The following is an 18,823-nucleotide window of genomic DNA, read 5'->3' as shown; positions in this document are numbered from 1 at the left end:
TTATTTATGAATGTTTGGGAGTAAAAACAACAGTAACAAGACAAAAATTCAAAATCTAAATTGAAATATGGAAAACAAACTTCACAAACTTTCCTATTTGTAAACAAACTGTAACCCCTATTGGAAAAGAATCTATGAAGTAGTTTTCAAGTTATAGGTCGCACAAATGTTGAAGCAAAAGTTCACGACATGAAAAACATCATTTTTCAGAAAACACACACATCAAAATCCAACTGTTCACTGCTGTTCTTCTATTAGGATGGAAACTGTTCCCTAAATTTGAAAAGAATCCTTGCACCTAGTTATCATGTTATAGGTCGCACAAATGTTGAAGCAAAAGTTCACGACATGAAAAACATCATTTTTCAGAAAACACACACATCAAAATCCAACTGTTCACTGCTGTTCTACTATTAGGATGAGTTACGTATTTGGAGGATATTTATCCCTCAAGATGACACATAAAACCAAAGTCTGGAGGAAGATGGTGCATAAAACACAGCGAAGTATCACAATGATCAAAAAGTGACCTAATAAATATTTCACTATATATTTTGCTACCCTGACCTTTGACCTTTGACCTTTGACCTTTACATGAATGTGGCAAAAGACATAAGAAAAGTCACCGGTGACCGTGGTCGATTCACTAAAAAACCTTGAAGTAGTCCTATTCACCAGGCTGCTGATCATCAATGTTGCATCTTCAACACACACAATCATGGCAATATGTGAAGCCTAGAACTTAACAGACTGGCCCATCTTTGAGTTGTTTACACAGCAAACTATTTGACTAAAGTAGGTTGATTCTGCTTTGAATAAATTGATGTGTTCTAGGTTTGAATTGAGTCACTGTTCCAAGTTTCTTTCCCTTTCAAACTGCGTTCCTATTTAATAGGTAAATAACCAGACAGTTGACCATGAAGACAATACAGAAATCACCAGCTACATACCTTCCAGGAGATCAGCTTTCTCCTTCGTTTTCATCTCAATCTTCTCTCGACCCTGTTTGTCGTAGATGACGTACGCTGGCATGCCGAGGTCGTCACAGACGATAGACTGGGTGCGGTTGTTTACAAGTGAGCTTCTCAGCAGCTGCAGAGGACACATACAGTCTTATTTAACATCTCAGCATGCCGAGGTCGTCACAGACGATAGACTGGGTGCGGTTGTTTACAAGTGAGCTTCTCAGTAGCTGCAGAGGACACATACAGTCTTATTTAACATCTCAGCATGCCGAGGTCGTCACAGACGATAGACTGGGTGCGGTTGTTTACAAGTGAGCTTCTCAGCAGCTGCAGAGGACACATACAGTCTTATTTAACATCTCAGCATGCCGAGGTCGTCACAGACGATAGACTGGGTGCGGTTGTTTACAAGTGAGCTTCTCAGTAGCTGCAGAGGACACATACAGTCTTATTTAACATCTCAGCATGCCGAGGTCGTCACAGACGATAGACTGGGTGCGGTTGTTTACAAGTGAGCTTCTCAGCAGCTGCAGAGGACACATACAGTCTTATTTAACATCTCGGCATGCCGAGGTCGTCACAGACGATAGACTGGGTGCGGTTGTTTACAAGTGAGCTTCTCAGTAGCTGCAGAGGACACATACAGTCTTATTTAACGTCTCAGCATGCCGAGGTCGTCACAGACGATAGACTGGGTGCGGTTGTTTACAAGTGAGCTTCTCAGTAGCTGCAGAGGACACATACAGTCTTATTTAACATCTCAGTAGCTGCAGAGGACACATACAGACTTATTTAACATCTCAGTAGCTGCAGAGGACACATACAGACTTATTTAACATCTCAGTAGCTGCAGAGGACACATACAGACTTATTTAACATCTCAGCAGCTGCAGAGGACACATACAGACGTATTTAACATCTCAGCAGCTGCAGAGGACACATACAGACGTATTTAACATCTCAGCAGCTGCAGAGGACACATACAGATGTATTTAACATCTCAGCAGCTGCAGAGGACACATACAGATGTATTTAACATCTCAGCAGCTGCAGAGGACACATACAGATGTATTTAACATCTCAGCAGCTGCAGAGGACACATACAGACGTATTTAACATCTCAGCAGCTGCAGAGGACACATACAGACTTATTTAACATCTCAGCAGCTGCAGAGGACACATACAGATGTATTTAACATCTCAGCAGCTGCAGAGGACACATACAGACGTATTTAACATCTCAGCAGCTGCAGAGGACACATACAGACTTATTTAACATCTCAGCAGCTGCAGAGGACACATACAGATGTATTTAACATCTCAGCAGCTGCAGAGGACACATACAGACTTATTTAACATCTCAGCAGCTGCAGAGGACACATACAGACTTATTTAACATCTCAGCAGCTGCAGAGGACACATACAGACTTATTTAACATCTCAGCAGCTGCAGAGGACACATACAGACTTATTTAACATCTCAGCAGCTGCAGAGGACACATACAGACTTATTTAACATCTCAGCAGCTGCAGAGGACACATACAGACGTATTTAACATCTCAGCAGCTGCAGAGGACACATACAGACTTATTTAACATCTCAGCAGCTGCAGAGGACACATACAGACTTATTTAACATCTCAGCAGCTGCAGAGGACACATACCGACGTATTTAACATCTCAGCAGCTGCAGAGGACACATACAGACTTATTTAACATCTCAGCAGCTGCAGAGGACACATACAGACGTATTTAACATCTCAGCATGTCGAGGTTCAGGGAGACTCTCCACAGGAGAGTGAGAAAGTAATGTGTCACTGAAGGATTCACATGTTCCCCAGGCAAGCCAGTTAACTGACAGTTAAAATCCAGTTTCCAACCTTGCCAAACTTGCCTGGAATTCCACATTGCATAGTCCAATCAAAATCTAGGTTTGTAAACAACATGGAATTCAATGAACAAATTTCGATAGACTACAGGATTTACAAAGCATGTGTACTGTCAACTTGTTGTGACAGATATTTTCCACATTTTTTTCATGTCTTTAATCAAGGAGCTCACATGGTTTGATGCAGCCCAGGAGGTAAGACCTGTTTTATTACAATAGATGTTGTATATCGATCAGATCCTCATGACTAGATGCTGTCATTTTGTTTAAATTGAGTGAGTATGGTTTGACGCCGCTTTTAGCAATATTCCAGCAATATCACGGCGGGGGACACCAGAAATGGGCTTCACTCATTGTACCCATGTTGGGAATCGAACCCGGGTCTTCGGCGTGACGAGCGAACGCTTTAACCACTAGGCTACCCGACCGCCCCATTTTGTTTAAAGCAAATGCAAGTGATATGAGAGTTTATATCTGAATAGTCAATAGGCGGCCACGAAATTCCAGCATAGTTCAGCCAGGGTGGAAACTGGACTTTTGTAGTTGGTTAACTCCCTTACCTCAGGAAGATGAAGGGGTTGTTATGTAGGAAACTAAAGACATATATGATATACCTTTGGCAAATTAGGAAATGCAGCGAACAGGTTCATATCATGGCTATATCCCCAAAACAACCAAAAATCTATGTTGCATAAGAGCAGTTAAGTTTCCCCCAAATCAGCGTAGTAATGTTATCAAATATCACAAGAGCCTTAGATTAAGTCAACTAGTCCTGATAATAACATGTAGCAAAACCCTTAAAAACGGCAAATTACTACTTGTCCTTACGATACTTCAACTATTGGGCAGTTTGGCAAGGACGATATGACCAGTGGCAGTTTCTAACGCTGGCACAATAACACACTGTTGTCAAACTTATTAAACAACAATAACATAAACACATGATAAACAATGGCAGATTGACAAAAAACAATAACTCCCTGAGGCTCTCTGACAATGATTCCTAGTGTCTTGCTGCCAGCCTGCATGTACAAATCTACCACAAATCTCCGATCAAATGACCAACTTCTGTCTCTATCAAAATACAGACTCAAGTCCTTCGGTGCTCGATCCTTCACTCATGCTGGTGCCTCTCTCTGGAACTCCCTTCCCTTCAGCCTCAAAAGTGCATCTAGTATCACACTGTGCTTATGTCTGGACTCAAAACATACCTTTTTGAACGCTACAACTGAATGCGTATATTTTTACTATCTCACTGTCCCCTCTCTGTTGTATATATCTACATATGGTGAATTAGTGTAGTCATCATTATTATTATTATCATCATTATCATTATTGGCATCATCATCATTATAATCATCATTATCATCATCATTATTGTCATAATTATCATCATCATCATTATTTTCATCATCATTATCATTATTGTCATCATCATCATTATAATCATTATTATCATCATTATTGTCATCATCATCATCATCATCATTATTATCATCATCATCATTATCATTATCATTATTATCATTATCATCATCATCATCATTATTTCCAGTTCATGTTAGGGTTTGACGTACCGAGAGATGACCTTCATGATGTTCGGGGAAGTGCCGGAACAGGTACTCCGATGCGACCAGCTGCAGGACCGTGTCTCCTAGAAACTCAAGTCTCTGGTTGTGACCACTGTCAGAGAACAAACACAGTCAATTGTTTGATAGGCATGACTAAGAAGTTGACAGTCTTGCTTGACAACGGAATAAGGATCTATAACGAAAACGTCGCCTTTATCATAGCGGGTGGGGTACGGTCAACTTACAGTGTCAGCAGGTTGTAGCCCACGTTCCTCAGAGTGAAAGCCTTGGCCAGGAGACGAATGTGGGTATAGTTCACTCCAATGGACTCTTCAAACGTCAGGAGTTTCTGAATACAGACAATACTGCATTCATGTGATGGATCAGCGTTAGAGTGAGTTTAATGCAGTCCTGAACAATTACATGATGGATCAGCATTAGAGTGAGTTTGATGCAGTCCTGAACAATTACCTGATGGATCAGTGTTAGAGTGAGTTTGATGCAGTCCTGAACAATTACATGATGGATCAGCGTTAGAGTGAGTTTGATGCAGTCCTGAACAATTACATGATGGATCAGCATTAGAGTGAGTTTAATGCAGTCCGGAACAATTACATGATGGATCAGCATTAGAGTGAGTTTGATGCAGTCCTGAACAATTACCTGATGGATCAGTGTTAGAGTGAGTTTGATGCAGTCCGGAACAATTACATGATGGATCAGCGTTAGAGTGAGTTTGATGCAGTCCTGAACAATTACATGATGGATCAGCGTTAGAGTGAGTTTAATGCAGTCCGGAACAATTACATGATGGATCAGTGTTAGAGTGAGTTTGATGCAGTCCTGAACAATTACATGATGGATCAGCGTTAGAGTGAGTTTGATGCAGTCCTGAACAATTACATGATGGATCAGCATTAGAGTGAGTTTGACGCATTCCGGAACAATTACATGATGGATCAGCGTTCGAGTGAGTTTGATGCAGTCCTGAACAATTACATGATGGATCAGCGTTAGAGTGAGTTTGATGCAGTCCTGAACAATTACATGATGGATCAGCGTTAGAGTGAGTTTAATGCAGTCCTGAACAATTACATGATGGATCAGCGTTAGAGTGAGTTTGATGCAGTCCTGAACAATTACATGATGGATCAGCGTTAGAGTGAGTTTGATGCAGTCCTGAACAATTACATGATGGATCAGCGTTAGAGTGAGTTTGATGCAGTCCGGAACAATTACATGATGGATCAGCGTTAGAGTGAGTTTGATGCAGTCCTGAACAATTACATGATGGATCAGCGTTAGAGTGAGTTTAATGCAGTCCTGAACAATTACATGATGGATCAGCGTTAGAGTGAGTTTGATGCAGTCCGGAACAATTACATGATGGATCAGCATTAGAGTGAGTTTGATGCAGTCCTGAACAATTACATGATGGATCAGCGTTAGAGTGAGTTTAATGCAGTCCTGAACAATTACATGATGGATCAGCGTTGGAGTGAGTTTGATGCAGTCCTGAACAATTACATGATGGATCAGCGTTAGAGTGAGTTTAATGCAGTCCGGAACAATTACATGATGGATCAGTGTTAGAGTGAGTTTGATGCAGTCCTGAACAATTACATGATGGATCAGCGTTAGAGTGAGTTTGATGCAGTCCTGAACAATTACATGATGGATCAGCATTAGAGTGAGTTTGACGCATTCCGGAACAATTACATGATGGATCAGCGTTCGAGTGAGTTTGATGCAGTCCGGAACAATTACATGATGGATCAGCGTTAGAGTGAGTTTGACGCATTCCGGAACAATTACATGATGGATCAGCGTTAGAGTGAGTTTAATGCAGTCCTGAACAATTACATGATGGATCAGCATTAGAGTGAGTTTGATGATGCAGTCCTGAACAATTACATGATGGATCAGCGTTAGAGTGAGTTTAATGCAGTCCGGAACAATTACATGATGGATCAGCATTAGAGTGAGTTTGATGCAGTCCTGAACAATTACATGATGGATCAGCGTTAGAGTATGTTTGATGCAGTCCTGAACAATTACCTGATGGATCAGCGTTAAGAGTGAGTTTAATGCAGTCCTGAACAATTACATGATGGATCAGCGTTAGAGAGACTTTAATGCAGTCCGGAACAATTACATGATGGATCAGCATTAGAGTGAGTTTGATGCAGTCCGGAACAATTACATGATGGATCAGCATTAGAGTGAGTTTGATGCAGTCCTGAACAATTACATGATGGATCAGCGATAGAGTGAGTTTGATGCAGTCCGGAACAATTACATGATGGATCAGCGTTAGAGTGAGTTTGATGCAGTCCGGAACAATTACATGATGGATCAGCGTTAGAGTGAGTTTGATGCAGTCCTGAACAATTACATGATGGATCAGCGTTAGAGTGAGTTTAATGCAGTCCGGAACAATTACATGATGGATCAGCGTTGGAGTGAGTTTGATGCAGTCCTGAACAATTACATGATAGATCAGTGATAGAGTGAGTTTGATGCAGTCCGGAACAATTACATGATGGATCAGCGTTAGAGTGAGTTTGATGCAGTCCTGAACAATTACATGATGGATCAGTGTTAGAGTGAGTTTGATGCAGTCCGGAACAATTACATGATGGATCAGCGTTAGAGTGAGTTTGATGCAGTCCGGAACAATTACATGATAGATCAGCGATAGAGTGAGTTTGATGCAGTCCGGAACAATTACATGATGGATCAGCATTAGAGTGAGTTTGATGCAGTCCGGAACAATTACATGATGGATCAGCGTTAGAGTGAGTTTGATGCAGTCCGGAACAATTACATGATGGATCAGCGATAGAGTGAGTTTGATGCAGTCCGGAACAATTACATGATGGATCAGCATTAGAGTGAGTTTGATGCAGTCCTGAACAATTACATGATGGATCAGCGTTAGAGTGAGTTTGATGCAGTCCGGAACAATTACATGATGGATCAGCGTTAGAGTGAGTTTGATGCAGTCCGGAACAATTACATGATGGATCAGCGTTAGAGTGAGTTTGATGCAGTCCTGAACAATTACATGATGGATCAGCGTTAGAGTGAGTTTGATGCAGTCCTAACAATTACATGATGGATCAGCGTTAGAGTGAGTTTGATGCAGTCCGGAACAATTACATGATGGATCAGCGTTAGAGTGAGTTTGATGCAGTCCTGAACAATTACATGATGGATCAGCGTTAGAGTGAGTTTGATGCAGTCCTGAACAATTACATGATGGATCAGCATTAGAGTGAGTTTGATGCAGTCCTGAACAATTACATGATGGATCAGCGTTAAGAGTGAGTTTGATGCAGTCCTGAACAATTACATGATGGATCAGCGTTAGAGTGAGTTTGATGCAGTCCGGAACAATTACATGATGGATCAGCGTTTGAGTGAGTTTGATGCAGTCCTGAACAATTACATGATGGATCAGCATTAGAGTAAGTTTGATGCAGTCCGGAACAATTACATGATGGATCAGCGTTAGAGTGAGTTTAATGCAGTCCTGAACAATTACATGATGGATCAGCGTTTGAGTGAGTTTGATGCAGTCCTGAACAATTACATGATGGATCAGCGTTAGAGTGAGTTTGATGCAGTCCGGAACAATTACATGATGGATCAGCGTTAGAGTGAGTTTGATGCAGTCCGGAACAATTACATGATGGATCAGTGTTAGAGTGAGTTTGATCCAGTCCTGAACAATTACATGATGGATCAGCATTAGAGTGAGTTTGATGCAGTCCGGAACAATTCCATGATGGATCAGCGATAGAGTGAGTTTAATGCAGTCCTGAACAATTCCATGATGGATAAGCGATAGAGTGAGTTTAATGCAGTCCGGAACAATTCCATGATGGATCAGCATTAGAGTGAGTTTAATGCAGTCCTGAACAATTCCATGATGGATCAGCGATAGAGTGAGTTTGATGCAGTCCGGAACAATTACATGATGGATCAGCATTAGAGTGAGTTTAATGCAGTCCTGAACAATTACATGATGGATCAGCGTTAGAGTGAGTTTGATGCAGTCCTGAACAATTACATGATGGATCAGCGTTAGAGTGAGTTTGATGCAGTCCGGAACAATTACATGATGGATCAGCGTTAGAGTGAGTTTAATGCAGTCCTGAACAATTCCATGATGGATCAGCATTAGAGTGAGTTGAATGCAGTCCTGAACAATTACATGATGGATCAGCGTTAGAGTGAGTTTGATGCAGTCCGGAACAATTACATGATGGATCAGCGTTAGAGTGAGTTTGATGCAGTCCGGAACAATTACATGATGGATCAGCGTTAGAGTGAGTTTGATGCAGTCCTTAACAATTACATGATGGATCAGCGTTAGAGTGAGTTTGATGCAGTCCGGAACAATTACATGATAGATCAGCGTTAGAGTGAGTTTGATGCAGTCCTGAACAGTATTTCAAAGCAAATCTCAAAATCAGGACAAATCTTGGATTCAAACCCATAATCAGCAGATCCATGCATGAACAAGGGACACAACAAGAGACTAACAGAAACCTGTGCTCCCTTGTCACTACAGTAGAAGGCATGTACCCTGATAACAACATAACGGAACGATGTATCCTAATGGTTCATTTCACATTTTCTAGATAAGAAAAAACATTTCTTTCCTTGTGTTTTCTTTTCAGCAGCAATATTCTCTCTGTCAGACAGTGGCCTGTATATAATTGAGCCTTGGCCTGACAGTCCAGTGACTGATGTTAAGAGCAACAATCCACACAATGCAATCAACCAAGTCCCAGTCTCAGTGGTGACTCAGCATAACACCGCCGCCACAGGCTAATTTGCATATTATGTGACTGGACTTTTCTCTTTTTTGTAAACAAACACACTTATTCTGAAATCAGAACAGACTGGGCTAATGCAACCCTTCAAGCTCTTGAGATACTGTTTTGAGTAATCTTATAGATATGCTCCTACAACTGCGACAGTGAGTTGCATGACAATACACATTTACACATCACACTGACCCTATCGCTAGTTCTCCGTAGGGCTTCATGACAGCATGTGGAGCCGTACAACCAATGTAAACAATGGATAACTATGCAAATGGAAATAGTTTTTCATGTCTTAGGGTATTTCTCAATAAAAGTTAACCGTTCTATGACATGTTTATCTAAACGTGTAGACTCGTAACAAAGTGAAACAGATTAAAAACAAATGCAATATCTTGAATGGACTGGATATGACGAATCGACATATGGCGCTGGCCTGTGACAGAGGTGTTATGATTGCTGCATGGAACTCTGGGTAGGAGGTGTCATTTGGCATCTCCATCCAATCCATTAACTAACCTCAAACGGCCAGCTTAGGTGGCCGGGGACCAATTTTACCCTGGAATCCCTAGAGGATCCTCACCTGTAGGACCAGACCAATTCTACCCTGGAATCCCCAGAAGATCCTCACCTGTCGGACGGGACCAATTCTACCCTGGAATCCCCAAATGATCCTCACCTGTAAGACCAGACCAATTCTACCCTGGAATACACAGAAGATCCTCACCTGTAGGACCAGACGAATTCTACCCTGGAATCCCCAAATGATCCTCACCTGTAAGACCAGACCAATTCTACCCTGGAATCCCCAAATGATCCTCACCTGTAGGACGAGACCAATTCTACCCTGGAATCCCCAAATGATCCTCACCTGTAGGACGAGACCAATTCTACCCTGGAATCCCCAGAAGATCCTCACCTGTAGGACGAGACCAATTCTACCCTGGAATCCCCAGAAGATCCTCACCTGTAGGACGGGATGAATTCTACCCTGGAATCCCCAGAAGATCCTCACCTGTAGGACGAGACCAATTCTACCCTGGAATCCCCAGAAGATCCTCACCTGTAGGACCAGACCAATTCTACCCTGGAATCCCCAGAAGATCCTCACCTGTAGGACCAGACCAATTCTACCCTGGAATACACAGAAGATCCTCACCTGTAGGACGAGACCAATTCTACCCTGGAATCCCCAGAAGATCCTCACCTGTAGGACGGGATGAATTCTACCCTGGAATCCCCAGAAGATCCTCACCTGTAGGACCAGACCAATTCTACCCTGGAATCCCCAGAAGATCCTCACCTGTAGGACGGGATGAATTCTACCCTGGAATCCCCAGAAGATCCTCACCTGTAGGACCAGACCAATTCTACCCTGGAATCTCTAGAGGATCCTCACCTGTAGGACGAAGCTGGATTCAATCCAGTGTCTGTCACCATTCGGCTCCTCCTCCTGGAGTGGGTGCAAGGGGAGGTCATTCCAGACACTCAGCAGGTGCTCCTCCTCAAACAGGGTGCGTGCAAAGATCTGGTCAGCAAGCTCAATACCTCCATCTATGAACAGCGCCCCTGTCAGTATAGAAGACGTCATGCAGACAATTTCATCAACTGTTCAATGGGATAGAACATTAGTGAACATTAGGCGAACAGTATATGAATAGTAGGTGAACATTGGTGAACTGTAGGTGAACAATAGGTGAACATTGATGAACATTGGTGAACAGTAGGTAAACATTAGAAACAAAAGTCATCAGAAAGATGTCTGCAGCTGATGAAAGATGTCCCCGGCAGCTGTCTGTAAAGTAACCACAAGTAAATGTGCAATTCTGTATGTAATGAGTCAAGAGTTGAATGTTCTTGAAGAAGCATACATTGTCCACCCACAAAAGATCTACCATGGTCGCACCCATATGAAATGGAAAGTAAAACAAGTGTGTTTCTGTGTGTTTTTTTTAAGCAAACAAATGACAAATTACAAGAAACAATAACTAAACAAGCGTATAGTCAACAAAGTCATCTATATCCCCCGCCCATTTTAACACGTTATCGTCCTAAACCAGGTAACTGAACCAACATTTCTCTTAGCTCATGTCAAAATAGCTGCAATGGAAATTCTAAAATAATTTTTTCTAAAACTCCTTAATATCAAATGGCACCAGTTCAGTATGTGCTTTATATATAGACATGCAATGTTTGGCAAGGAAACATTTAACGCTTTATTTGTTATACTCCATTAGTGAATCCACCCTATATTAAAACTTAAATCTAACTTGTTGCCATGGAAACGTAAAAAATAAAATTAAAAAAAATTCCTAAATAGCAAAAGGCACCAGTTCAGCATGAGTCTGATAGACATGCAAAGTTTTGTTAGAAAGTTTTGAATGGGTTTTGAGTTATGCTCCGGAAACGAACTCTACCCTATAGAACCTAAGTCCAACTTGTTGCCATGGAAACGTAAAATAATTTTTTATTTTTTTTAAAATTCCTAAATAGCAAAAGGCACCAGTTCAATATGTGCCTGGTAGACATGCAAAGTTTTGTAAGAAAGTATTTAACAGTTTTTGAGTTACGCTCCGGAAATGAACACCACCCTTATAGACCGTAAGTCCTACCTGTTGCCATGGAAACGTAAAAATCTTTTTTCTTAAATTCCTATATAGCAAAAGGCACAACTTCAGAATGTGACTGATAGATTTGCTAAGTTTCGATCAAATACACTGAATTGTTTTCGAATTCTGCCCCAGAAAAGGAAATGATTACAGACGGAGAGACAGACTGGCTGATCGCTTACATCCCCCTTCATTATATGCCGGGAGGATAAAAATTAGTGAAAATGAGTATGCTCCATGCTAAGCAGAATGTTTCACCTGAGGCGTGTTCAGGAGGGAGGGAGGGCGCTCGCGACATTACTTGAGCGCAGTGTTGAACACGGCTGATGCATTGCTGCGAGAGAGCGAGCATGCACCTCCTGTTCAGAAAGACATCATATTGCCTTGCAGTACTCTTGTGGGGTCGCTCACCATCCTGAACACGCCTCTGGCTTCTTTCCCAGATGCAGCAGTCCAAGTCCAATCAAAATCGTGTAATAAAATCAACATCAAATTTGTAAATTGACGGATGTGCCAAGCATGTGTACCATCAACTTAGCGTCATGTGATTTTATGCACTTTGAGAAGTAAGACCCGTTTTATTTCAATATACATTATTGATCAGATCATCGTCACTGGGCGCTGCCATTTTGTTTGAAGCAAATGCAAGTTATACGGGAGGTGGAATCTGATTGTTCAATGAGGGACATAGATGGCACATAACTCGTAATAGCCACTGATGGTGTTATGATTGACTCACAAAATTCAAGCCTAGTTCAGCAAGGATGGAAACTCAAACTCATCAAAATCAGATCTTAGTTCTTGCTAAGGCTGAACAAAGATCTGAGGACATCCCATTACGGGTCACGTCAGACCGACCTTTTCGCAAACTTTGACCGACCAATGGAATGACTGACAAGAAGTTGACACTGGCCACTCAGAGACAGCTTTCTCATGCTTTACGACACTGATTCAAATTTGCGATTACGCTTTCGAAATGTATTTTGACAAATTCTCGATCCAAAATTTGAAACCTGAACAAAAAACATTCTGGAATGGCTAATAGATGGTCTAGATCGTATGGATTCAGTCATTAAGCCCGTAACATTCGTTCGGAATACCCCGTGTTCAAGTTTTTGAGGTTGCATGATTCGAAATCACATTCGCATGAGTAGCAGATGCACCTACCCATGAGTGCCTCGAAGCAGTTGGCCATCGCGTGGCGGAGATCGGACTCGTGACACAGGTCTGGTCCGTGGGCATACAGCATGAAGTCTTGTAGGTGGAGTTTCTGTCAAACCAGTGGTGGACATCATGAGCAACATCACTTAAATACTTAAGAAAACCTTTTTGTGTGTTAGCATCTGTTTTGTTCCAAGAACATTGTGATTTGAGCATGACAAAAAGCAATTACCTTTGCTAGAACAGCCAGATGTTGATTCTGAACAATGGCTGTTCTATAAGTTGACAAGCCTCCCTCCTCGAGCCAGGGAAACATGTAAAACAGGTGCACACTGAAACAGTCACGAAAATGCATTGCAATAAAACTGGAGGACTGGGGACATAAGTTATAGCAGGATCACGATGGGTACACAGGGTTTTATGTGTCCCATGTTAGGTTCTTATATTAGGTTAGCCCGAAGTGATGCAGGTCTCAGACGTTTTCCACGAAACCCACGAGCACGGGTATGGTACTGACAAACCTAGAAACATAATTGGGGCGAACCGGGATTCGAACTCACAATCATAGGTTTCTGGCGTGCCCAAGGGACGCAGCACTGCACAGCGAATCACGGCGCCTTCGACGACTGGGCCACCCATGCGCCCTCACTATTATAACAATTTCATAGCATTTTCTTTGTACTCCCTTGTCAATATGTAAGTAATATCATCGCAATGTCTCAGCAATATCATCGCAAAGTCTTAGCAATATCATCGCAATGTCTCAGCAATATCATCGCAATGTCTCAGCAATATCATCGCATTGTCTCAGCAATATCATCGCATTGTCTCAGCAATATCATCGCAATGTCTTAGCAATATCATCGCAATGTCTCAACAATATCATCGCAATGTCTTAGCAATATCATTGCATTGTCTCAGCAATATCATCGCAATGTCTTAGCAATATCATTGCATTGTCTCAGCAATATCATTGCATTGTCTCAGCAATATCATCGCAATGTCTTAGCAATATCATCGCAGTGTCTCAAAATATCATAGCATTCACCATTCTCATCTCCCTGGGGAGTATACAACACTACCTGCCTTTTAAGGCTGTAGAAGCTTTTATTCACATTACCTTGTATCTCAACCTACCGGGTACCCATTCACTGCTGAGTTAAGAGAGGCATAACTTAAACCAAGTCATGTGTCTGAGGCAACACCACATGCTACATGCTGGGAGGGACAAAAGCCTGGACAAGCTTGCCGAACATCTACCCCATTTGCCACGATCACACAGGACAACAGTCTGCCAGTGTTTCTTCAGACCAGTGGTTGATGTTGTGAGCAGCAATCCCTCCATATGGGTATAATGACTCACTGCACAAGCCAGACCTGAGAAGTATCTCCAGACTGACCTGGACAAGAACTCGACGACGGCATCTCCGAGGAACTCCAGCCTCTCATTGTGTGGGATCATGGACATGGACTCCTGCTTGTTGCCCATGCGGGACATGATGTCGATCAGGATGTTGATTCCTGGAAACAGACAAAGGAGTAAACAAGCATTGCACCCTTTACAGTAGGCTTTTGTTTGTTTGTTGTTTAACGCCACACTCAACAATATTCCAGCTATATGACAGTGATCCACGCAATTGGGATACGATGACATGCATCAACCAAGTCAGCGAGCCTGACCACCCGATCCAGTTAGTGGCCTCTTACGACAAGCATAGTCTGTGTGTGTGTCTGTATGTGTGTGTGTGTGTGTGTGTGTGTGTGTCTGTGTGTGTGCGAGTGCGTGTGTGTGTGTGCATGCATGTGAGCGTGCGTGAGTGCTAGTGCATGAGTGTGAGTGTGCATGCTAGTGCATGAGTGAGTGTGTGTGTGTGCGTGCGTGCTAGTGCATGAGTGAGTGTGAGTGTGTGTGTATGTGTGCGTGAGTGAGTGTGTGTGTGTGAGCGAGGGCATTAAGGAGTCCGTGTGTGTGTGTGCGAGTGCATGAGTGTGTGTGTGCGTGCATGCTAGTGCATGAGTGAGTGTGAGTGAGTGTGAGTGTGTGTGTGTGCATGGGTGCGAGCGAGCGAGTGAGTGTGTGTGTGAGTGCATGAGTGTGTGTGTGCGAGTGCATTAGTAAGTGTGTGTGTGTGCATGCATGCGAGTGCATGAGTGTGTGTGTGTGTGTGTGCGAGTGCATGAGTGAGTGTGTGTGCGAGTGCATGAGTGTGTGTGAGCGAGTGCATGAGTGAGTCCGTGTGTGTGTGTGTGAGTGCATGAGTGCATATGTGTGCCTATGCGTGCGAGTGCATGAGTGAGTCCGTGTGTGTGTGTGTGTGAGTACATTAGTGAGTGTGTGAGCATGCATGCGAGTGCATGAGTGAGTGTGTGTGTGTGCGAGTGCATGAGTGAGTGCGTGTGCGAGTGCATGAGTGTGTGTGAGCGAGTGCATGAGTGAGTCCGTGTGTGTGTGTGAGTGCATTAGTAAGTGTGTGTGTGCATGCATGCGAGTGCATGAGTGAGTGTGTGTGTGTGTGTGTGTGAGTACATTAGTAAGTGTGTGTGTGCATGCATGCGAGTGCATGAGTGAGTGTGTGTGTGTGCGAGTGCATGAGTGAGTGCGTGTGCGAGTGCATGAGTGAGTGTGAGCGAGTGCATGAGTGAGTCCGTGTGTGTGTGTGAGTGCATTAGTAAGTGTGTGTGTGCATGCATGCGAGTGCATGAGTGAGTCCGTGTGTGTGTGTGTGAGTGCATGAGTGCATATGTGTGCCTATGCGTGCGAGTGCATGAGTGAGTCCGTGTGTGTGTGTGTGAGTACATTAGTGAGTGTGTGTGTGCATGCATGCGAGTGCATGAGTGAGTGTCTGTGTGTGTGTGCGAGTGCATGAGTGAGTCGGTGTGTGTGTGCGCGTGCGAGTGCATGAGTGAGTGAGTGTGTGTGTATGTGTGAGTGTGTGTGGCTGCTTGTAGTAGTCCAGACAAAGGCCGGTTTTACAGTGCTAGCCCCCCAAGATACTAATCTTCAGTTTAACAGTTTAACATGAATACCCAACTCAGACATAGTATACTGACTCTGAGCCGACTGGTCCTTGCTTTAGCCCCTTAACGCCAAGCACCAGGCAGGGTAACAACAAGTACCATCTTTTAACATCTTTTGGTATGATGTGGCTGGGGGTAAAACCACCAACCTTCCTCATTCTGGTCAGACGTTATCCACTAGGCCATGGAGGCAGTCATCTCTATCTGAACCGAGGAAATAGAGAATCTCACCCGAGTATCTTTTGATATCAAATATATCAACACGAGTTGATAAAAGTGGAAAAATTCTGAGGCTTGCCGAGGATATTTGCCACTTTTATCAACCAGTGTTGATATATTTGATATCCAAAGACACGAGGGTGAGATTTTATTTATCATCCAACATCATTCTTCCAACTTTTTCTATTCGTAGACAGTAATTACCAGTGTCTAAGTGTAAAAAGTACTGCTAACAGCTTCAGTAGCAGAGCCATTAGTGATGTCATTTGATTGTGACGTCATCGTAACCAGTGATGGTCTGCAAAGCATTGTGATGCAATTTCATTGCAGCGATATCTACAGTGTAGATATCGCTTGATCTCATCCAAGCAATATCTCCTGTGGGAGCCAGTTTTGGATGATAAACAATTTTTAACAAATTTTGATAAAGTCAATCTCTCTGTACTGCTTCACTTAAAATATCACCTCTCTTCCTGGTGTGGACGTAGTGTATCTTCCTGTCTCCGTACTCCACCTGTCTCATTCCACAGTTGGCCAGGGAGTTGCGGGCGTGGTCCGGGTTGGTCCCGTAGTTCACGCGGTAGGAAGTGTGGGTCAACGCAAGCTGTAACAGGAAAAAAATAGTAACTATCAGCCAAGCGTGTTTATATATCATAAATATATCTGAGGATTACAAATGTATAATAAAAGCCTTAGGTGGGCTTGATTTATAGTTGTATTTAGGATATATGATATATCACCGCAAATAACCAAAGATGACATCATCAGACGATTTTTTCACGATGTCAGACAGTTTTTTGTGACATTGCTCCAGCTAAAGATTCACCGAGCTGATTTGTGATTTGCAACTACTTGCAACTAAGAAATCCATATTATCTTTCCCTCATGCAATAATGTTCAAGTCCCCCGGCAAGACTCAGGACTACAAACTTAATTCCCTCCGGCCAACAACCTGCAGTTCCTCGTCGGTGATGCTACAGCAGACGAAGTCTCACCTGGAGGAGCCCCCTGTCCTTGAAGTCATACTGGAGATGCTTCTCCAAGACTCCCAGACATCGGTGGAATCGCAGGTGGCAGAACAGGACAGGCAGCAACATCGCGTGCTGAAACAAAGCAAGGAGACCTCACACTGTGCACAGTAGTCAGAAATATTGCATGTAATAAACCTGTTTGTTCAGGCCAGGTTCACACATGGCTTCCGTTTGAGATCAGACAGCGCTACGACATAAAAAGTGAAAAAGTCGGATTACTATCCTATATGATCTGGAATGTCCTATCATTGTCTGAACGTTCATATCAGAGTCCTATGGATCAAGAGGTCCAGAGAGGTCGGCCTAGCACTCCCAACGGTATGGTGCGTCCCGTAAAATTTGGGAAACTCAGCCAATTTTGTCTAGACAGATTGCTATCGTGACTAGCATGCCTAAGGGACGCAACTCTACACAGCAAATAGTGGCACCTTAGGCCACCCGTGGCCCCATTGCCAAGACATAGCACACAATTATTAAGGACATATGATAATTAGCTCAAAATATAACTACTGTGAGGTCAGTAAGAGTCAATCATCCGGATATATCAGCAATCTTGGCATGATCCGATTTAACAACCTACCTGACAGATCTTATTCCATTCCGTTAACACCCTACCTGACAGATGTCGGATCTGATCCATCCCGTTAACAACCTACCTGACAGGTGTCAGATCTTATTCCATCCCGTTAACAACCTACCTGACAGATATCGGATCTGATTCCTTCCCGTTAACAACCTACCTGACAGATGTCAGATCTGATTCCTTCCCGTTAACAACCTACCTGACAGATGTCAGATCTGATTCCTTCCCGTTAACAACCTACCTGACAGATGTCAGATCTGATTCCTTCCCGTTAACAACCTACCTGACAGATGTCGGATCTGATTCCTTCCCGTTAACAACCTACCTGACAGATATAGGATCTGATTCCTTCCCGTTAACAACCTACCTGACAGATGTCAGATCTGATTCCTTCCCGTTAACAACCTACCTGACAGATTTCGGATCTGATTCCTTCCCGTTAACAACCTACCTGACAGATATCGGATCTGATTCCTTCCCGTTAACAACCTACCTTACAGATATCGGATCTGATTCCTTCCCGTTAACAACCTACCTGACAGATGTCAGATCTGATTCCTTCCCGTTAACAACCTGCCTAACAGATGTCAGATCTGATTCCTTCCCGTTAACAACCTGCCTGACAGATATCGGATCTGATTCCTTCCCATTAACAACCTACCTGACAGATGTCAGATCTGATTCCTTCCTGTTAACAACCTGCCTGACAGATGTCGGATCTGATTCCTTCCCGTTAACAACCTACCTGACAGATATCGGATCTGATTCCTTCCCGTTAACAACCTACCTGACAGATGTCAGATCTGATTCCTTCCCGTTAACAACCTACCTGACAGATGTCGGATCTGATTCCTTCCCGTTAACAACCTACCTGACAGATGTCAGATCTGATTCCTTCCCGTTAACAACCTATCTGACAGATGTCAGATCTGATTCCTTCCCG

General features: G+C 43.0%; 1 protein-coding gene across 6 annotated transcripts in view; it reads right to left on the bottom strand.

Annotated features, from left to right (window-relative positions):
- The window catches only part of LOC124124212 (ribonuclease 3-like), a 50,388-nt gene that overhangs the window by 6,188 nt on the left and 25,377 nt on the right, over positions 1 to 18,823 (bottom strand). For 3 of the 6 annotated variants that reach the window (XM_048388906.1, XM_048388907.1, XM_048388908.1), the window contains 9 exons: positions 17,262 to 17,369; positions 16,732 to 16,870; positions 14,430 to 14,550; positions 13,262 to 13,361; positions 13,036 to 13,138; positions 10,659 to 10,828; positions 4,670 to 4,773; positions 4,431 to 4,536; positions 951 to 1,092 (listed from right to left, as the gene is read on the bottom strand). In XM_048388906.1, the coding sequence (XP_048244863.1) occupies positions 951 to 1,092; positions 4,431 to 4,536; positions 4,670 to 4,773; positions 10,659 to 10,828; positions 13,036 to 13,138; positions 13,262 to 13,361; positions 14,430 to 14,550; positions 16,732 to 16,870; positions 17,262 to 17,369 (1,093 nt within the window). The other 3 variants (XM_048388910.1, XM_048388911.1, XM_048388909.1) reach the window with 3 other exon arrangements.

This window comes from Haliotis rufescens, unplaced genomic scaffold (genome assembly GCF_023055435.1).
Source record: "Haliotis rufescens isolate VD_foot unplaced genomic scaffold, xgHalRufe1.0.p SCAF_8, whole genome shotgun sequence".
Classification (NCBI taxonomy): Eukaryota; Metazoa; Mollusca; class Gastropoda; order Lepetellida; family Haliotidae; genus Haliotis; species Haliotis rufescens.
The sequence above is the reverse complement of the archived record's forward strand: the minus strand, read 5'-3'. Positions and strand labels throughout refer to the sequence as shown.